Genomic DNA, 23260 nt, shown 5'->3' on the forward strand with positions numbered 1-23260 from the left:
CAATTGGTTATTACCACTGCAATGACGTCTGACGTTCAACAGCCTGATGCAGGCCTTGTATCTGTCATGAAAATCCATGCCGTAAGGACTATGGACGCATCTATTAACACTCCTGAGCACATCTGAACCTCCAACATAATTTTCTTAAGGATATCCTCGATTTGTTGTCATCCCTTTATTCAAGGGATCGGCAATTCCTTTCCCTCAGTCTTTTTGGCCTACCTAATCGTTTGTACACACATCGCCCTCGTTCTTCTAACGTTTTACTTTATTTGAATTTCGTTTTATATTTGATACGTCTTAACTTTGCAACTCATTCTGTAAGGTTCAGATGATGATATGGTGACATGGTCACAAAGTGATAATATGGCATCCGATGATTAAGCCTCTTTGAAACACCAAAAGTGCCTTTTGGCATCTCTGTATTCTTCTTTGTGATATCTTTATTATTACTTACACTCTTTTAACCTGCTACTTATTTTCATACATAATCGTTCGCAGTATTTATTATATTTAGAGGAGTGTCCGGAAACTTTTGATGTATTAGTATAATGTGTTACGTTCTATGAAAACAATATTATCAGCGACAATGTTATTAAAAACGCAACGTTTCATATTTAATATTAAAAACATTGAAAAATAAAATTCCCCAAGTTACTCAAAGTATTCCTGTGGATCAGTTAATTCGCAACTGTAATAATATTATTTTAGGAAATTACAGCGCGCTCAAAACTCTAACGTTTTTATTTTGAAACGTGCAGTGATCATTCTCCCTCGTTGCTTTTAGTGAATACAAATAAAATCGATTTTTCGCTCTGCATTCTACCGTACAAATGGAATTTAAAATCCAATACATAAATTAGGTAATTAAAGTGTTTTTGTAGGATAATCAAACATTTCTACGATAGGTCGATTTACTACGTAATGTCTGTTTCTATGTCTGTCTACCTCGAGCAAAGTCGGTGGTGTTTTCATTAGAAGATGTCAGTCTGCGATAGGAAAGGCGTTCTTTCCAATTGCTAAGAATTGGAAAGAACGCCTTTAAAGTTGGCTTCAGCACAGAAGATTCGGCTGGAGAATACTTAAATCACGCAGTCAGCTGTTACCAACCTGAGGGCGTTAGTTTTTGATTTATAACCACCATCATGAGAAAATTATTTGTCTTTGAAGAAATTAATTTTAAAAGAGATAAATGGCATTAAGAAAACTAACTCGCAAAGTAGGGTGCTTGAAATCAACAGTCGGAATGAGTGGAACTTCCCTACGCTTTGCAGATATGATGTATCTTATAGATAACACATTTAGAAACACTGGTAAGTGATTTTTAATCTTCAAAATACATATTTTGCACGTTAAAATAAGCTATGGTGGAAAACGAGAATATTTTGCATAGACCTAATCCGGCTGATTGCTATATGACATTATGCGCATCAGCGACTTAGACCATATTTCTCCATGCATATTATGTCTCTGTAAGTTGAGTGCGTTCTGGGGGATCAATTTGCCTGTTTGCTGGGCGAAAAACCCTGGAGGCTTAGTGTAATTCACGTTTGTTAGAGAACATCGAATTGAAGAAACCAAACTCCGCTTCAGTAAGTTCATCCGACGAATTCTTATTAATGGAAGTGTCGGTAATATATAAAACGCAACCCGAACTATAAGTAGTATTTGTCCTTCAACAGGCTTTTTTAATTATTTTATTTGATCAATAATATTAATAAAAACCCAAAAAGAGCTACAAAACGGCATGCATACAATATTACCAATGCACTGCAAAGGCATAATACTTTATTCCGGTGTATACAGATATGCATATAGTTTTACTGAAATAGTGTGAAGCGGCATATATAACAATAAATTATCATAGCCTATTGTCTATTTTATGAAGGAAATTTCAAAAGGAGCCAGTTCTTTATGTAAAAAATCTAAAAAATGACCAGTTCGACGTTCAAAGACTTGGTCGATGCAATTCAAACTTAAAAATGGAAATCACTACGATAATAATTCGTCATCTATTAACCGGTGATTAGGAACACTTTTACTAAGTAAGATCCGTAATGCGAGCGGACCTTGTCAAATCTAAGACAAGAGCAAAAAACCTGGTGGAAGAATACCCAGAAATTAGTAACTGCAAGTTAACGAGGAAGAAATAAGAGTGTTAATGATAAATATCGTGCGCTGTGGGATGACATTCTGGAAACTCTAAAACAGAAATATAGCAATTAATGGCAGCATATTTAAAATACTTTATAGCACTTTACGTACTTTGAAAACAAAGTACATAAACTAATGTTGTAAGAAGATTCGTTAATAGACTAGTAATTAAGGGTTTACGTCTACAACTAATGCGAGCGAAAGATGAGTGAAAAGTGAGTGCACTATGACGTAAGAAACCTACCACTTTTACAGATGGCCTTCTTTCTTCCAACATTACAGTAAAGGTATGACTGCTTCTCTTCTCTCGATCAAGTCCAACCTTTGTAAAAAGCTTTCCTTCCTGAAATAAAATGTACAATCGGATTACTCACTAAAGAAAGCAACAACTAGATCTTTGCAGGAACATCAGTTGGGAAAAGTTACAAGAAGTCTTTTAAAGTGTATTTAAGTTTTAAATTGTTGCCGATCTAAAGCAGAAAGTAGTTACACATGAGCTTTTTCCGGTGTTAACTAGTACATTTTAATTTCATATTGAGAACATCCCTCTTCAAAATGGAAACCATAATGAAATAAACTAATAATTAATCTGTACTTGTCGATTTGTAATATTTCGTGATTTTTACAATTCCAATTAATTATATTATAACCTTAGGTGATCAACGTCGGTTATTTTAACTAAATTTATGCCAAATGTATTTAGTTAATTTCACTTTGATCTCGTAATGAAGTTCCAAGGTTGTTTTCCAGTATTCAGAAACCCACTGTGTTCTCTAACTGGAGAACATAGTAGGAGTCATCAAGAAATATTTTAGCTAGATGGATATTTTAAGTAGTTATAGTTTTCATTATTCAGATAGTACCTGGTAACGTTACAAAACGTTTCGTACTTTTAGCTACCATGATCCATGCCTACCTTTGTTATATTAAAGAGAGGGCGCATGTCTTTGTTGACGATGATGTACTGCATCTGACTGTTTGCCCGATATTTTCTGTCCTTCAATTCTACATGTCCCACGAAAGCACCAGCAATGTTCTCAGGAACAACAAATCTGTAATGCTGCTTGTCAAATAATGGATCCCGTTCTTCTGCCTCCCGTATATAAAGTTTTAGAGTGGTCTACAGAGAAGACAATAGGGTATAACAATATACAATTAGGGTGATTGTAATTCTTTATTTTATAATTATACAATAATTAATTATAATTATACAACTAATTCAGAACTGTTCACAGATGGGATGGTTAGAGGAGTAGATTAATCATGGCCCTTGCTACTGTGGGAAGATGGATCACTTATATCATCGGTTAAGCACTGCGAAGAATCCTGTCTGACATTCCACTCTGCATGTTTTGTTGTTGGCGAATTTAGTTGGATCTGCGTGGATGGAGTTAAAAAGATCAATTGTATTATTAGGGAATATGTTGTTAAGAGTGGATAAGTTAAATAGCGAGGGATGCAGAGGTAGACAGGGGGTTTCTGTGGCTCTTGCTCCCGGAGTAGCGATGATTACAGTAACAACTGGCCAGTCAATTTGTTTCAATATCAAGTTAGCCAGTGTAGACATATTATTGTTATTGTTTGTTATCCTGAGTCACCAAAGCATAGAGAATTAACCTAGAGATTGTGGAAGAGTTTCTAGCAACTTTATTCATCCACCTTAGTATCTAATATTCTACTAAGATGAATCTGTTAATGTCCGTCTGGAGAGAAGAAGACCATATTGCTGAATTTTTTGTAAATAACAATTCTACCCTAAAATCGTAGTTTCATAATAGCTATTATCAGAAATCACAACTGTGAACTGTGCGATAAACACAATCACAAATACAGCTTACATATTTAGAGAGAGAGAGTTCTGGAAAGATTATAACTTCTACAAAATCATTTCTCATTGAAAAATTAACCTTACTGATGTCATTTTATTAAACTTCCGCTTCTTAATATTTGTATGGATTTAAGTTTATTTTGTTTTAACGATTTACAACATGACTACTATTGAAGTTGTTGTGCTTGTAAATTTATTGTAATAAGATTACAGCCTGAACAAATGCATATGCTTGCTACAGACAGAAGTCATCTTAGGACTAGCAGATATAATAAAACAGAATAAGTAGAATAAAAAGGAGTGTAGTGTAACAGATATCCAAAATCCTTCTAAAAGTAGTGGTAGGCAACTTCATATTTTTTTGTGCAATTCAATGAGGGAGTGAAGAGAGATTCGTGTTACACAAGATAACGGACTACAAACAGAGGAAGTAAATGACTTCGAGGTATTTTCTGTGATCTGCAGAGAAAGAGAAAACATCAATACTCTTGTTCGGTTGAGAGGAGGTGTCAGGACACCGTTTCCGACACATTCGGAAAAATTGGGTTCGTGGCAGGGCTTACAGCATTTCTCTGTACAAAGGAGCTGAACCCACACCCATGCATTTACATTTAATTGAATCTTCAGACAAGGCAAGTCGCCTAAAAGAAAGTCCGAAAAAAGGTAGTCGATACAATACAGAAAGGAAGTGAGACACGGAAGCTGCAAGCCAAACAATAACAAAAAGGAGTTGGCTACACCCATCCGTGAAAAGGCAAAGTTCGATAATGGCAAATTGACAGCGAAACACTCATAAGTTAGGCAGGGTAGTTTCAGAGAAGGGCAAGAAAGTGAAAAGAATCAGCCAACTAAGCATTAGGCATTCAGTGCCGTTATTGTAGTTCTAATTTCACTTTTCAGTCCACTGCAACAAATATTTTTAAGATCACATATGCAAAGTCTGCGGAAAAAATAAAGGATATTCGTACTGCAATAAGAATCTTCAAAGATTCTTCACGTTTAACTAAAATTTGCAATACAGATGAACAGTAACTAAATAAAATTACTGTTCATCTGCATTCCAGTGTACTTTAACTCTATTCATGACTTGCCCAGTATATTCGGTTTCACGGTTAAAATTAACATTACCTGTAATTTTCAAAGAAAATAAAACAATAAAATAAAAAAAGTAGCTTGCTCAGCCGTAGCAGTAAATTTGACGCTTGTATAAATAAGAAACATCAAATGATTTCCAGACTGTTGCATGGACTATTAAAGAACGATGGAAATTAACTCCATTTCTTAGACAGTCTTTTGCATGACACGTTTGCCCAAAGCAGAAAGATGGCACAGACAAGTTTTTGATGGACTCGTCATTTTAATCCAGCTGTTTGCCTTTTAAAGTTTTAATGAAAGATATATTAATAGAAACTCGTTATTTTTATCATAATTTTCAGTAATCTATGCCTACTACTCATAATCGGAAATTATATATTTCTAATTATGACTGCATTTGTAAAAATTAAAATTCGGCAATCAGATAGTTTGAACTTATAATAAAAAAAAAATCTAGTCGTTTGTGTTCTCACTATTTTTACTTGCAAAGATATAGGAAGGGAAGAAAGAGAGACTGAAGTGAAATGAAAAAGAAAGAGAAATTGAGGAAGAAGAAGAACATGAGCTTAAATTTACAAAAAGATAACAGTAGAAAAGGCTAAAAAATTTTGTAAGCACAAAATGTTCAAAATTAGGTTTCTTTGTCTAAGGATCTGACTAACTCCCCCTCTCCTTAGGTGTAACCTAAGCAATTTTCCTGCCAAAAAGCTGCTTACAGTTATCTCAAAGTAAATTCACATATATCCGATTACAGAAAATCTCAGATAAGTAGGAAGCAGCCTACATTGGTTGAACTGATACAAATCAAGCACAGAAATATGTCTGCAACTTTTAATAAAAGATTTTCCCTAAAATTAAGGCCTGTAAAATGTGTTTTAACTCGTAGAAGCTAATTAATATAAAGAAATTGTTTTCTCCATGAAAATGAAACACACCAAATAAGCCTGTAATAACTGTATAATACCTACTATAATAATTCAAATGCTAATAAAATTTGTATCAATAATGTGCAGTATATAAAATGAAATTTATAAGCAAGTTTATGATGAAAAACAAAATGTAAATAATCACTATATGCGTAAATGCAAAATTGTGAACTGACATTATAAATATGAGATTACATTAATGCATCCCCTTCTAATCAGGCAGCTATGTTGAGGTGATATATTTCTTAATACAGTCGACCATCCCAATCCGGTAACCTAGGAACCTGTCAAATCTAGAAATGTTACGGATTTCGGTGGTCGTGATATAGTTGTAAAAGGGGGCAAAAATATTATATTCCATTTCTGTACTATACGGAACATAGTAGAATAAATGTGCCTTTTTATTAGCGAGAAAAAAGGTAATGCACACTACATGAAAACGTTCAAGTACAGTAAATATGCAATACGCATTAAATTAAATTAAATTAATAAAATTTAAATCACTCTTATATAATTCATCAATAAAAATGAAATTAAAAATGATTTGCCTTACAAAAAAATACCACACTGTATTTTAGAAGGAAAAAGAGCTTTTCCTTTTATTTTAGAAGAAAAAAAAGAGCTTTTCTTATTTTTTAAAGGAAAAGAGCTTCTCTTTTTTATTTAGAAATAAAAAGAGAAAAAACTGACGCACAATCACTTCACTGAAGTCCCCCTATATTGAGCGCCTTTAAGCCTTTCCCACAACAGCCCCTCTGCTCCACTTCATTTTATTTTAGGCGACATGTAGAAAAATGCAACTGGATGAAAGTTGCTGTGTCAATGTTGTTTACAAGGGAAATTTTAAAATCCTAAAATCATTCACTAAACAGTAAATGTGTTTAGTGAATTCGTGAACTTTGTCTTCGTGTATGAATCTTAAAACTCAAAAAAATAATAAATAATCCATCGTTTATTATCAATCACTCGCTAATATTTTCCACGAATAGCAATTAGAAAATCCCATGGTCTAACAAATTTCTCTGTGTTCTTGGAGCGCGATAGAAACTTAAGGTCCTGGGGTTATTTCTACACCCTTCACAATCAACTCTGGCGCAATGCTTTGGCTAATGACCAAACCGAAAACTAAATTTTGTAAATTCTTTGGTAGTTTCCAGATTTACCCATTTTCCCAAACACGGCCATAAAACTGGCGGTGCCGGACTTACGAGGTTTGACTACACCAATAAGTGTATATTTCGTCCATTCGTTCAACCGAATAAATAAATAAACGCGAAGGTATTTATCGCAAAACATTTGATATTCCTCCCATGTATGGAAATCCAGAAGTCGAGCTTTCTTCGCTTACCCTTAATAAATTTACTTACTGCAGCTTTCCACAATCCGTCCGATGCCTCAACAATAATACTGAAGTCTCGACTTTCAGAAACATCCAGCTGTCGGGATATATTAACAGCTCCGGTCGAGGGATCGATGGTGAATGGCACTGAAAGGGATATGTAATTCAGTTATAGCTATACTTATTTATTTACTGATTACTATTATAATGCAATGATTATCCTCTGTATAATATAATATAATATAATATAATATGAATAAAACACTACTCTACCAAAAGTATTTGGACATCTCGCAAAATCAACTGTAACCGATGTAGTAAAACATGTGGAAAGATGTGGTCTATGTAAGAGTGCACAAATGGTCAACAATAAGCATAAATTTCGCTCATTCATCCTTTCAACAAAATAAACGAAAAGGTATTTAGTGAAAACCATTTGATATTTTCCTAATCTCAAATATGATGAATACAAAGAATTTGAATACAAAAAGTTTCAAAGACCTTGAAACTTTTGGGCTGATCTCCAGAAGTCCACAAGTAGCTGCCATATGCGTGTTTACGGTCCATAGGACCCTGTGCAAATGCCCCATATCACACGAACGAAAGTCGGTTTCAATGTTGCCTAACCCACCATTCTCGGACAACAGGTACTATGGAGGCAAGACGCATTACACAGTCTTCATATCTGAATGTTGAGTGTGAGAATGCCAAAGGAACATCATCTATCGTAGTATATTGTACCCACAACGACTTCGGAGGAGGTGGAGTCAAGGCTGCTTATTGTACAGGCAGTGAGGACGCTAGATACATGGACATATGTACCCAAAAATAAGGGATTATGTGTTACCTATATTAAAATGGAAAATATTTCCAATCTGCGTACCTTGACTGAACTTAAAATATGATTATATTACAAATAATCGCTGATGTACGTGTATTGTAATGTAATCATATTTTAGGTTCAATCGAGGTATGCAGACCAGAAATATTTTCCATTTTAACATATGCAACGCACAATCCTTTGTGGGTACATGTGCCTCAAGCGTACTACTATTTCATTTTTAAGTAGGTTTATGATGTTGTTACTGTTTGGATTTATCATTTTATATGTGCCTGAGTCTATTAAAACAAAAAAAAAAAAATCCAATAATCCAAAGTTCTTCTTCTTCCGGTGGAAGAAAGAAACGAGCAATCAATTCCTAATCTGATACAAAAGTTTCAGCTGAGAAAATTCCAAATGGAGATTGGCTGTATTAAACAATGGCCCGATACAGTTAATTTTAAAACTAAAAATTATATTTTAAAATAAAAGTCTAAACTTCACCTGCTTGATAAAAACCCGGTCTTGGCAGCTCATGTTCGAAATGTTTTGAAATTATTTAAGCGTGTGCATGCCTGTGTGTGAGTGCATAACACACACACATAACCTAACATACGGAGTTTGATTAAAGGAAAAATATCCTGAATAACTGCAGTGGATGGAATCCTACTCCTATTGTCTGTGACCATCATCTACAATCGCTAGTAAAAAAAAAAAAGCATTATGCAGATCCTCAAGTGAATTGTATAGCAATGCGATTCCTCAGTCACAAAAAACACAACGACTTCTCAGACAACACGATGGTCACGATCGCTGTGCTCTACACCACGTGGAAAAGGCTTGAATTGGAATCCAACCAAGACGAGGGAAATTTTTGTGGTCTTTTTACACTAGCCGAGTTAGTGGGCTTCGTAAGTGAGTTAACATAGTAATGTTATTTACAATGTGTTCTTATTCAGTTTGTATGTGCTGGGTGTCCGGAAAAAAAAAAAAAACTGAATTATCAGAAGAGTCCATAACTTTTGAACTAATATGAAAGAACAGTTGTAGTTTTCACCATCACAAAAAATAACTCAAAGCATTTAATTTCCATATTATCACTTATTTTATTACCTTTAAATTAAGAAGTATTTTAACTAAAATTATGGTATTATCGCATTGAACGATACACGTATAATACGTACCATTTCCTGTTCTCCTAGAGAATGAGTAAGTCATATCTGTGTTGTATTCAGCATCCGCATCTTTTGCAGTCACCATGGCAACGACGTTCCCTACAGGTTCGTTTTCAGATACGAATTCGTAATAAATATCTTTCTCAAACTCCGGAGGGCTGTCGTTGATATCCTGAATGACTACGGCAACCTGGACAAGGTTAAAAGAGAGAGAATTTCATGTCTGTTGAATAGCGATATGAATTTAAAAGAAGTCTGAAAGAAATCGCATTTCTCTGTAAACTGAAATTCAACGTCAAAAATTCTTAAGTAACTTTTCCGATCACTGCGTTATTCGAAGAGAAAACAAATCTTTTGTCCTAACACAGCATTCAGTGAGCGAAAAAGTATTTCTGTGATATTCAAAACGTAATGGTTAAGGCGATGACAGCTGAGTTACCAATCTGTGCTGCTGTCAATCTAGCCAAACAATCATCAAAAAATTGGAATAGAAACGCATTTATGATTCTTTTTAAGTATAAAAGAAAGCTGCTATAAGAAACAGACTAAACTATGCTTACGTTCTCTACGAAAACATTACTATAGTTAACATTACATGGATTTAAATCATTTAACACCCAGTTAAATGGCAAGTGTGGAGTTAAAACTTACCGTTGCAGTTCCGGTGCGAGGAGGGGTTCCCATGTCTTTAGCTCCAACGACAACCATGTCCAATGCCGAATCAGGGACACCATACTGCTCTCTGTCAAGCTCCTTTACCACTGTCAAGACAGGCTGAAGATAGATCAGTAAAACCAATGAGAAGAAGTAATTAAGTAAATTAACTACAGAGCAATTTAACTACACGCTAGCTAGGCGTATGACCTTATCAAATTATCTGAAGGCTATCCTATCTGATATGATATAATTCCAAGTAAGGGTAACAGATCTAAGATATAACTAAGAAAGACAAATCATTCCAGAAGTAATTTTCCAACATTAATACTTGCAACTGAAAACAGCTTATGATTAATAAAAATAATGCCTAAAATAAATCAAAACTATCACAAGTTATTAAGTCTCCTTCCAGGATAATTCATTAACTCTACTTTTAAGTGCATGCTCTCTCTCTCTCTCTCGACAAATTCCATTGAACAACTCAGAAAAACTCAAGCAGTTGCTCAATATTTCTAAAGCATTCGATTGGAATTTTGGCATCAAGGATTCCAAACCATTTTATCGTGCTTCTACCATGTTCACTGCATTCGATAGTTGTTGGATCTTTACGGTGAACATTGTCAATTCAAACATATAAATTATAGGACGACCCGCCATTTGGTTGAAAGAATGTCTGTTTTCTTTGGATAACCAGAGAAGTAAATAATATAAACTATCGTTCCCATGACTGCATATATAGTGAAAATTATAAGTAGCTTACCCCTTTCTCGTCGACACTTATCCTAAAGTGTTCATCGCTATTCCCCTCTATTATAAACAATTCCATCTGTCGATTAATGCCATCGTCATAATCGATCACCGGTAGACGAATATTTCTTCCAACACTAGATGGTCCTTAAACAAAACAAAAAAGAGAAAAATATATGATACCAACAGCAGTACAAATATCTGTGAAACAGTTTAATCGTAAATGGAATTTTAAAAACGGTTTGTTATTAAAATACGGCATGTTAATAAATTTGCCAATGGTGTTTTTGTATTCTCTCTATCTTGTAAAGATAGAGAGAATACAAAAACACCATCGTATTTAGCAATCCCATGAGCTAGAAGCATTGTTAATTCAAACACTTGCACTACTGTTACTTCAAAATTTATCCCCCGGTTACTACTGCTGCTGCCTGAATGAAGAATTCACAATGAAAGAGTCCAAGAATAATTTTGGTCAGAAGAGAAAGAATACTTGACGCGAGAGTTGACTTGGCTTCCAAGTATATTCAAATAGAGTTGATTTAAATATACTTGGAAGTCAAGTCAACTCTCGCGTCAAATATTCTTTCTCTTCTGACCTAATTCTTGGACTCTAATCACACATAGATACATCAAAAGCATTTCGTTGAATTCTAAGTAGAGAGCTGCAGTTTCTATTTGTACAAAGGAAGAATGCTGTTTTCATCTTGCCGCCGCTATTCATGAAAATGATACTGCACTGAAATGATGGGCTTCGTGTGCTTTCTGAACTATATATATGGGCAGAATGAAGAAGAATTTCAAGACCTAAACATCAATTTTAGTGAAAAGAATCACCTATCATATCCATGGGTACCTTTTTGTGAAAATAAATAAAACAAACCGAATTTAAGTTATTCATTAAGAAGTAAAATTCTTTAATAAGACTTTAATTATTCATGTTTTGGAAATGGCATGTGTGAGGAATGATAACGATAATCTTACACATATAATGAAATGAAAATAAAACTAAATTAATGATTTTTGACATTAATTATTTCGCTCAACAGTTGCTGCAGTTTTGTTTCTACACCATAATAACTAAATCTCTCGAGGGCCAGGGAGTTATATCTGTAAATTGGGAGCGTATTGTATGGTTGGTTTGTTTGCCAATTTTACTGGATGAAAAACTTGAACTTGCAGGAAGAATATCGTACAACTTCCTATGGAGCTTTCAAACTTAGTCACAATGTGAAACAAAGCCCATAAAAATTCATCAGTCTCGATGAAATTCGAATCTGGACAATTTTCAGCACAATGGGGGAGGTTTTCAACACAATGGTTGTTCCAACTCTGTTCAAAAGAAAACAATGTTTAAGAACAATAAAGAAATTAAATCTACAAGCTTAAAGTCTTGTAGATTTAATTTCTTAAAGTTTAACTTAATTTTAAAGTTTGGAAAGAGTAGTTTATTTTCGCTAGTATTGTACTTTATTGCATCTGCTTAAGCGACTGCCGAACTGGCAGTTATAATTGCATGAAAATTAAAGTGCTAAAATAGTTGAAACTTTTTCAGATTTCTCCACAATTTTATCTATGAAAATGGCTCACCTTCTGTCAAGTTCAGCAAAAAGGTTTCATTCAAGAAAGTAGGAGTCCAATCATTCTCGTCTAAAATGATCATGTGAACACTCGCAAAACCCTAAAGGAAAGATAAGCATTGAAAAAAAATAATCTAAAATCTGCTAAATAAAAGTGCAGAAATTATATATCCTGTAACAGAAAACAGAAGCTAAGAGGAAATACAAAAATTAATTATCATTATCAAAGCATCTGTGATCTAATTGGCTCTCATCTGTGAACCACTGCAGAAATCCAATAATAATAAAAATAATAACCATTCTTAAGAAATAAAAGTTACCATTTTCATTATAAGCTATATTATAATAAAAAAATAAACGCTACAATTAAACCTAGGGTGAAGGAAATAGTCGCGAGTCAACTGCACTTTCTTTGCATATAGAAAATACGTACAAAGTTAAATATCGAGAGCGTTTAATCATTATTTTAAACTTGAATCAATCAAATTTCGATACAGGCCAGTGTATAGCAAATTTTCACTATTATGAGTAGCTGACATCAGTATAAAATTAAAAGGAAAAATACTCAGAGCAACCAGCTTTAAGTGAAACGCGTTTGAGAGAATCTAAAGAACCCCACTGATTTGTTGGCATTGTTTGGAAATCTCTTTGCTTTAAGCTGTGATTATTCTTAATTATTTTACATCTCTTTGTCATAATGCAGATCACTCTTTCAAAGCATCCACCAAAAGAGATAAATCGTTCTCTGCTCAGTAATGAAGATATATGACAAAAAATAATGTGTATAAAGACACGACGTTTATTTAATAAATGTTTCTAAAAGGTTTATGACACGAAAGACTGCACACTTTTCGCAGGAGTTGACTACTGGAAGCAACCGATTCATTCTAATCAATTTTGTAATATTTAAGCCAGCTTTACTTGGATTTTACCAGAACTTGCATATTTGTAGTCTCCTCTAGTCCAATATTGGTTAAATTTATTAAAACTCAGATATTATCGAGCTTTCTGAACACGTGCCCCCATAAAGTTTATGTTTTCATTTCAAAAATAGCTTACATATCAAAACTACGTATCAAAAAATTGTTCCATGATGGGAATGAAGAATCCCTTTTCCCTTAAAATTAAGGGAGAAGAGATTAAAATCACTTTGCTTTGTTATAGAACGTGCAATACATTCTACAACAGTGTAAAATGTATTTAAAGGGAAAGGAAATAACCAAAAACTTCACACATAAATTAAATCGTTAGAAATTTTCAATTTTAAGTTTCCCTCCGAAAAAAAAAAAAAAAAAAAAGTTTAAAACGATTGCGGTGTCCCTTCTTTCTTCTCCTTCCGTAAGTTTAACAATAAAACAACGATATTTACAATCATATTGGTTAAATACACTTGACCCAGAAGACGACGTCCTGAACTGCTGTTTTAAAAGCTTCCCAAACATATTAAACTTAATCTTAAATGAACCAGCTGTGGGATCATTATCGTGACATACTCTAATAGTCGTATGTTTCTAATATGAATGACTGAGACCACTGATTATCATTTCTTCCCAAACCAACAGCTTTTTCTTTGTTATGTCACCACTTACCGTGTTATTTGCTGAATCCAAAGCAACTACACGTAATGTAAAAGCAGGTGTCTCTTCTCTATCAGGGGCCTTCTTGACAGATAATATACCGGTGGTTTCCTCCATCTGGAACTCTTGGCCGGCGTTGCCTTAAAATAAGAAACAGAACAAGGATTAAATTAGAGATATGCAATGCTATTTGAGCAATTGTTTTTGGAAAAAAAGACATCATTTATCATTCGCTAAAGATAAAAAAATATCTATTAACAAAATATTAATACAATATTTATGTCTATTCCAGCTTTACATATAATAAACTGCAGTAAAAATTATTTCAAGCACCTCTCTTCCATGATGGTAAGAGATACATGTGATAATTAATTTAAAATTGCAATTTTAAAAGAAAAGCCATTTACTTACCGTCCACTATAAAGTATCTCAGTTTATTAGTGTCCAATTCGTCTTTATCAGTTGCTGTGAGGTGTTCCACCACGTGACCAGGAGGGGAATTCTGAAAACAGTAAGGCGAAATTCTGATATTATATATTGAAGATAAAATTAATAAGCTGCAGTAAAATTACTTTAAGTTCAACAATCAGAATTTCTTGTTTTACTGAACAGCATCCATAATGGGGTATTCTCATGAATTCAATTAACCATTTCATGCATAAATTTATTGCTAAGAACTGTAAACATGAGTGCTGTTTTAAATGGGATGACGTCATAGTAATAGAGGCATGTGATGCAAGAAAGCAAGCGTATGAGCTTATGTAGCATCAGCCAAAAAACAATAACAAAAAAATTCACACAACCATTTCCTCTAAATGTTTGTCCAGTTCCTCTTTGAATTTATTTAACCTATCAACTTCCACAACGACAGATGGAAGTTTGTTCCAACAATTAACCACTCGCTGGCTAAATGCAAATTTCCGCACAGCTATTCTACAACTGTCTTTCCTCAAATTGAATTTATGTCCCTTAGGTTCGTAATCTGAGCAAATGGAAGAATCCCATCAGAATTCAGCGTGCTCAACCCATTAAAGGCCTTATACACCTCAATCAGATCACCTCGCAGTCTCCAGACACTATAATTTGCAAAACTTAAGCCTCTCTTGGTAAGAGGATCCCCTCACCAATCTTGTTGCCCTTCTCTCTGTACACACTCAAGCAAATCTACATCCTTCCTAAAATGAGACCAGACTTGTACGTAATACTCAAGGCGTGGCCTGACCATTGCCTTATACAAAGAGATAGTCACCTCCTTTTCCCTGCTAACAAAATTCCTGTATATCACTGACCAAACCCCATGACCTGCTCTTGCAGGCTGTCTGCATTGCTCAGAAAACTCCATATCTGACTGCACAATTACTCCCATGTCCTTTTCATTTTCTACGTGCTTGTCAAAGTGTTCCACTAAAATTGCGTTAAGAGAAAAATGATTCTAAATGGTCCAAAAGCAGAGGCGCGACAATCATGTCCTCGATATTATTGCTGTACAAATCGGAACTGGCCACAAACTGTAATGTTCTCATTCTGATATTATGACGATGTCGAAATGGAATTACGAGGAACTTGTTACATTGCTTGACACTGTCGTTTCTTATATATTTATGACTTTATTCGAACTTATGAAGGACTCTGTGGCATGTAGAGTTTCATCTCTTTCTGAATTCCAAAATTATCCCAGAATTAATCCACAGTAAATTTGTCGCTCTCAATAATCCGGTAGCAGTTGTCGATAGGACATATTTTAGTTATTTATATATATATATATTTTTTTTTTTTCTAACTATATTCCGACATTTTAATCGAACCATCCACCATGGTTAATGACTTTTGGTTTAAAGATCACGACAAATTAATTTTGGCTCAAGTCAAGGCAACTATTTGACAATCTTAATTGTTCTTGTAACGATTTCCATATCTTTCTCCTATCGAAATAAGAAACTTTAGGAAGTTTCCGGGAGAAATTGAAACTGAATAAATACAGTGTGAATTTTCAAATAACTTTTAAGTGAATTTTTTCATTATTACTTGCATTATTTCATACATTACAATATTACTTTTACAACAGTGTAGTAATAAAAATGAAGATTAAATATTCATTGCACGCTTTCTAATCAATCAGTTTTATTTTACACACGTGATTTTTCAAATCTCTATAAATCTGCCATTTTTCTTTCTTTTAATTCGCATATGTGATAGAATCCCATCTGGTGTTGTTGAGGTAGGTAAGTTGAATAAATTAAGGAAGAACTAGATAAACTGTTAGATGAGAGGGACAGGTAAAATTGGAAGTGGGTTCTTTTGACTGATGCTGCATAAGTTTGCTTTCTTGCATCATTTGCAACTACTAATTATATTAGAATCTCTTGGAATTAACTATCCTCGAAATAGGTACCGTACTAGCAGACTGGTGACCATGTCACTTATCATGCGTTTGAAAAGGTCCAGGTTCAGTCCCACAGATGGCGCGAGGAGATGCGCTGGAACCTTTTCAAGAACGCAGGTATAAGTACACTGTCGGAGGTGCAAGGTTTTTCACAGCAGCACTCATTCACAGACAATCGGATTGTCTTGGAACTAATTCAAACATTTACTGCCAGTCTGATTAAGACGAAATATTCATTTATAATATAATTTCGCAAAAAGAATCCGTATATAAAAAATATTAAAATGCATTATGTAGGTCAGATAATTTTATTTTTACTTATATAGTCATTGAATTACATATTATTTTCTATTTAATGTAGGAAAAGGACTAGAGATTATTATTTAAGAAAACTTTCAACGATTAGGCCTTTCAGTAGTTGAGTCCGTGCCGCCAACAGTTGAATCCAATGAGTAAAGCTCTTCTGCATCAATATTTTTATATCTCATCTGAAACACCTCATCTTTTTCTGTATTGACTTTGCATTCTAGTCTTTTCATTCATTCTTAATGGTATGAAAGTATGACAAAATCTTATCTGAAATTCAGTTCCACTCATATTATTTTCTACCAAAATGGATCTATTCATAATTATGTTAGAAAATCAATTTTTCTTTGAACTGTGTTGTCAGTTTTCCTTGAATGAGGAGTTACTTAATATATTTTTTTGCACTCACAACGTATTTTATTATATTTTTCTTATCGATTGATGGATTCTGACATCGGAAGGCAGAGTTGAGAGTGCCAATACCCTTCGAACTGGCATTTTAAGTAGCTCGTTATGAATTAATTTATGCGGATAAAATCTGAAGTTTGTTTGCTGAAAATTGAACTTTTTTATTAAGTTTTGGTTCAGGTAAGATGATCGAAACGAGCCTATAAAGGACAAGCAACGTTATATATATGGGTTTACCTTTTAAAACATAGCGCGCAGCAATATAAATCAGTTGATAGCGAGCTGTAATAAATGAATAACTTTTTTCGATATGAGAAAGAATTTTCTTGTTAACGCTTTTGAAGTTTGAAATCATACTTTAATTTAAAAAATCAAAAAAATCACTCAAATATGCTTCGTTTGCGACAGTCAATATTAGAAGAAAGAAAAGTTCTTAAATATGTGGACTTTGTACGAAAGACGTCTTTGGTGATGCTTCAGGGATGTTAGTCTCCCGTGCTTACTCAAAAAGGACGTTTTTAAACTAAAACGTATATTTTCTAAACTTCAGTGTGTTCAAGCTGTTAAAATATTACAATAATACAACATGACATTATTGACAGTTCCCTTAATGATATGTCTTTATTTAATCTTTAAATTCAGTGTTACTCCACTTGCCTGGGGATTCAGGAGGTTGATTTGTAAAGTAGTCAGTATCAATAATGATATCGCTGCTATTATATTATTAAAAATTATATTAAGAACCGTTTCGCTTTGAATTTTATAATAATAAAGTATTACATAATGCTCGAAAGATATCTAAGTCCAGGAGTTTTATCCTAGGAATTACGTAAGATGGGTTAAGGAACTAAGTAATTTTTTTCAAGTGGTGAATTCTGGTATTCACTTTAATCGTCGATGTAATAATGCTAACTTCGTTTCTTCTAAATGTAGGTGGCCACAATCAAGGATAAAAAATTTCATCACAAAACAAAAACTATTAATACAAATATAAGATGGAAATTTGTGCTATTAATTTTAGACGTCACTTGATCTGTCCATTTATTCAACTGAAACCAAGGAGTTTTAGGGAAATGGAACATGCCTTTGTTTAAAAATAGGAAAAGTCGAATAACTTCTGCGGATTGAAGCTAGGGAGTTATAGGAAATAAGAAATGTCTCTTATATTCCCTTAAATCCAAACGTCTCTGAATTGAAGTCACTGAATTTATGGAATGAACATAAAATTCGGTTCCACATATGTCAAAGCAAAATGGTACTGCCTCAGCCGTACGATTTTGCCTAATCTCTGTAGTGTTAATAGCACTCGAAGTACGATTTAAGCAACGCAGTATGAACTTGAAAAAAAAATGTATCTAAAGAATAGTTCCATGAAAATCAATCATCAGAAACCACGCAGCAAATCTTTGAGAAATTATAAATGAATCTAATCAACCAAAAGTCATTAGAAAAATGGAAATACATTTGTGATTCGTATTGTAAGCACTCAGAACTTGCGATTGACAAAAAATATACATAAAATGTAACTTGAGCTACATAACTTCAGATATGTAAACGATAACAACTACTTCTAAACAATAAACTGCAGGACACAAAGCAAATTTTATGCTCCAGATAAAATTTAAAAAGTTGACGTGAAACTTACCTAATCAGATGAGTTTTTCAGTTATGCAGGAATATCGAATTTGCACAGTAGCTATGGTTCGCAAATTGTTCGACAAGTAACAGAGCATCCTATGGAGGATGCGTTACTGTTAACAGTCACGGATATGCAAATGCATACTCATCCGATTAATAAATCAAACTACTCTTCGATGTAAAACTCTCTGAATGAGGTAAGTTTCATTATCAACTACTTTGTCACAACTTGTGTGGAAGCCTTCTTAGTTCAAATGAGGCCCTTTGCTAAAACAGAGATTAGGTGAAACAATTTTGATCACCTGAATACTACAAGAGATCAGAGCAATTCTTTCGACTTCAATGTTTTTATTGAAGTAGAAAATGAAATTCTTTTTTGCAGCTATAAAAAAAGTACATCAAATGTCTGCGTTGTAGGGTTTAGCAGAAATCTGCCAAGAACACTATCATAAAATAGATTGAATTCTTAAACAGTTCCTGCGATTGTAGTCTATAAAAAACTGACTATATAAAGAGTATAAAGCTTATCTGTATCATACTTGGTCCACAAAAATTCTAGCTTTCAATAACTGATAAATAGTTTGCAACGGAAACAAATTTAAGAACAGGTTCAGCAAAACATTTCCTTGTTATCCTGAAGGAGCGAGACAAAGTGAGTGTCTGTGGTAGTAGTGATAAGGCGATTATTGCAAGTATTGAAAAAAGTAGAGAAAGAAGGATTATGTATGGAGTGTGAGTTGAGGTCTGGAGAATATCGTGTGCTTTTCAAAATAAACAAAAAGTTTAATATTTATAAACATGAGTGGCTGACAGTTTCACAAAGTTCAACTTTTCCTAATATTCTTCGATTATAATTAGTCTTTTTAATACAGATTAAAAAGATTGCATTTATACCAAGTATGGTTTATTACAATAATTCATTTAGTACATTTTTCAGATTTCCCTTTAATTCTAAAATTAAATTAAATAATCTTGGAGGGAAAAAGGAAAAAGTGGTTGCACTCGGTGATACACTAAGTGAACGTTTCATAATCAAAGTGCTCTCGTTCTTTCAGAAACTTTTCTATAACTTTGCTCACAGGCCAAATGACAGAATCACGAAAAGAACTTCAAAACCAATTAAAATGCAGTTTTAATACCACTTACCTCTTTAAGCTCTACGACGAATTCTTTCTTTTCGAACGTTGGGCTGTTGTCGTTGACATCGTCCACAAAGATACTGATCCGCGTATTGCCTGAACACCTCTGGTTGTTGGCAGTTACCTAAATATACCGAAGACAAAGAAATAACAGTGCGTCAGAAAAAGTGATTTTCATCTTGACTGCACTAAACCAAATAAATCAGCTCATTCAAGAGTTGCTTATTTACTTTTCTGAATCCGATCACACGCAAACACACATCAAAATCAACAGCATCTAATTATTTTAATTAATTACAACAATTAAAATTAGTGACCTACTCTTCATCTATATGTAGGGTACCGAAAAATCTTGATGCTTTTAAATGTTCAAAACCTGAGCAGAGAGAGCCAGCCACCTCAAACTAGATGTGCAATGATATCTCCAGATGAGATTTCGGGCTACTGCGATAAATTCCAATTTTGAAAAAGCTCCGCATCAGGGAACACAAGACAATGATACAAATTTTGAAATTTCTAACTGTTTAAAAACTTAATAGCAAAGATTTGAATTTACAAAGTGACTATCACTCCATCTCCACACATTGTAGCCATGTACGTGATATATACAGATGTTTAGTAGCATACAATTTGCTGTAATTATCCCAAAACTATCCCAAAGTAGTGTTTGATAGGGTCCTTCAGATATCACATTTACTGGACACTCTTGGCACCTCTCTGATTTTAGGTAACCACACAGTCTGTAGTGCGAATTCTTGATATTTGCAGAATGTGGTGGTATGACTATAGCAGTCCCCGCTGATAACGCGACGTACAAAATTTTTACCGATATTAGTTTGAAATCGCCTCCTGTTAGGAAGAAAGGTATGGTCCTCTTCTTTAGCATGGTCTAATCAAGTATAATAACATGTTGATGCAATTGGATATTGCCAGAATTTCCTGTGGCAGTAAGGTCCACTATTACAGTGAACGTACAGAAGGCCCGGGCTGTTGTCTACTGAAAGTAGTATACGCCAGTTTGCTGACTACTGAAATCTACATATATATTTTATAAACCGATTGAATCCTTTACACTGGAACCTGCCTGCCTGCCTGCACAAAATAACTGAATTGAATAAGGTGAAGTGTTACAGAAGGTGAGACTTAGATATACTTCAAGCCTCAAATAGCCGAGTAGTTATGAGCGAGAATGCAGTAGCACGCACTCTTTGAGCGGGTCGTGGTTCAAGTTCGATTAAATATGATTAACGATTGTATTCATGATTTGTTGTCAACTCCTCTGATCTGTTCGTAAGGAGTATAAAATATAACGTTTTTTCTTCTTCTCTGCTAAATGCTGAATCAAAGCAAGCATCCATAATAAATGCAAAGGACCGTAGCAAGAATTAATAAAAATTTGTACGTGTGTTATATATGCAACTAACCCGAAAAAGGATTGTACACAATCTTTTGGAATAGTAAAAACAGAAGATGGCCACAATGCTAATGCTCGTTTATCTCTACACGCATTGAGAAATGTAATAATAAGAAAGAAAAGATAAATTTCTTGATGATGGATTTTTCATTATCAACAATGGCGATCACCCATTGAAATCTGGTCTAGATGGAAATCTGAAGATGGTTAAAACAATATCTTGATAGAAAGCATCCCCTTCATAATAATGATGTTTCATCAGCAGTACGATAATTAATTGTGCTGACAGTGTTATGATACTTTCCTCCGATAAGGCATCAAAATATCATCAAACGCTGGAATAAATGAATACCTATGGAGATGAGAAATGGATCACGTGTCCGATTTTCCATCGTATATTTAATGCTTTGCATAAACACTTTATTATATTAAGATGTAAAACAGTAAATGCGCGAGTATAATATTATAACCTGCATGATATTTTCAGAGCATATCAAACTTTAAAATGCGTTTAAATTGCAAAAGGAAACCTTTAGGTCATATTTCAGCTATTTTAAGAAATATTTAAAAATTTAAAAACGAACTTGACAATCTTATTCAGGGTGCGGACATCGTCAGATTTGTGAAGAGCCAGAGACTTGCCTGGTTGGGACATGTTATGAGAATGGATGACAGCAGAACAACTAAGAGGATAATGAAATGGAAACCTACCGGTAGGAGGGCAAGAAGAAGACCGTGGTAAAGATGGATGGATGACTTAAGAGGACTTAAAGATCATGAGAATAAGAAGTTGGAGAAGTTAGACTTCAGGGAGGGCTTACTGGTGGAACATTGTTGAGAAGGCTAAGACTCACCCTGGGTTATAATGCCAGAAGAAGAAGAAGATTTAAAAATAAAAAAAACACACTACACATATATACGCGTGATAGAATATATTTTATCACTTACCGTTAGCATATACATTCCCTGTAAAGTGGGTGGCATTGTATCTCTATCTAGCGGTTTCTTAATCTTTATGGACACATTAAAAGCTCTTGCATCAATGAAAAAGTTATCGTTTGAGTTGTCTTCAGTGATCTGGTAGGACAGCTGAAATAGAGAAATGCAATTAGCTCATGTTACAATACATTGTGGAATTCACATTATAACTTTGTTTTGTAAAACAGGAACCTTTGTCGTCTCTTGATCCACCAAGGAAACAGAACAAAAAGAAAATACAAAGAATAACTTTGTTACGCATTTAAGCACCAAATCACCTTTGGGTATAATAAGCAAGAATAAAAAGAAATACAAACAAAAATTCGAAATAGAATTACTAAGATGTAAGTGGGTGGGAGATAATGAATTTATTGCTTTATTAATTAATTAAAATATTTATTATCAAGCCAGAATAAAACAGATAATTACATACGGATATTTTAACGAATTTACCGAAAATTAAGAAACTAGGAATATAACAACTGCATAAATAAAATGTCTAGAAATCTAAACAAAACAACTGTTTATATTTGCAATTAAAAGTTAAAGTAGGTTTTAATTGTAAATATATTTTAGAAAGTAAGTTGTGGTCTCAAGCTTGAAATTATAAGACATTTCTTCGTTGTTTGCATGTACGGAAAACAACCCTGAAAGTACAGCCTACGTATTATGAAACACCCTGTATATCCTTAATTTTGCGTTAAAGGATGTATGAGCTACCCAGTTCTGTTACAAGAACCCTGCTGGGTAGGAACATTTTTATAACGTTTAAAATCAATACCGAAGTTGTTTCAAATTTAAATTTCGAAAGACTCTTTTGAAATACACATTTTAATTAGCCATTCTCACAAAGGAAATTTCAAAAAGCGTATAATTATACTGATTATTACCACAGTTAGTGTAGACATATCACTCAGTCACATGACTGGTCAGTTTGTGTAGGAAGAGGACAATATCACGAATATGAATTTGAGAAAGGATTTTAAAAAGAGTTCTTCATAGTGCGAGACTCTTCTCGTGAGTAAGCTGAAGCTACCTCCAGCTTACTCAATATTGGCCCTCTGTAAGTCGTCCGAGTTCACTTCCTAATCTGCCG

General features: G+C 33.9%; 1 protein-coding gene across 1 annotated transcript in view; it reads right to left on the minus strand.

Moving 5' to 3' along the window:
* The window catches only part of LOC150088213 (protocadherin Fat 4-like), a 415241-nt gene that overhangs the window by 106414 nt on the left and 285567 nt on the right, over nt 1-23260 (minus strand). Inside the window, exons 35-45 of the mRNA XM_090369387.1 lie at nt 22135-22275; nt 19780-19896; nt 14310-14400; nt 13911-14038; nt 12332-12422; nt 10755-10888; nt 9989-10111; nt 9347-9527; nt 7371-7489; nt 3071-3274; nt 2399-2497 (exon numbers count right to left, since the gene is read on the minus strand). Of these exons, the coding sequence (XP_090225513.1) occupies nt 2399-2497; nt 3071-3274; nt 7371-7489; nt 9347-9527; nt 9989-10111; nt 10755-10888; nt 12332-12422; nt 13911-14038; nt 14310-14400; nt 19780-19896; nt 22135-22275 (1428 nt within the window). The remainder of the gene's footprint in view (nt 1-2398; nt 2498-3070; nt 3275-7370; nt 7490-9346; nt 9528-9988; nt 10112-10754; nt 10889-12331; nt 12423-13910; nt 14039-14309; nt 14401-19779; nt 19897-22134; nt 22276-23260) is intronic.

The sequence above is a fragment of the Mastigoproctus giganteus genome, chromosome 3, assembly GCF_048544385.1.
Source record: "Mastigoproctus giganteus isolate SK-2022 chromosome 3, ASM4854438v1, whole genome shotgun sequence".
Classification (NCBI taxonomy): domain Eukaryota; kingdom Metazoa; phylum Arthropoda; class Arachnida; order Uropygi; family Thelyphonidae; genus Mastigoproctus; species Mastigoproctus giganteus.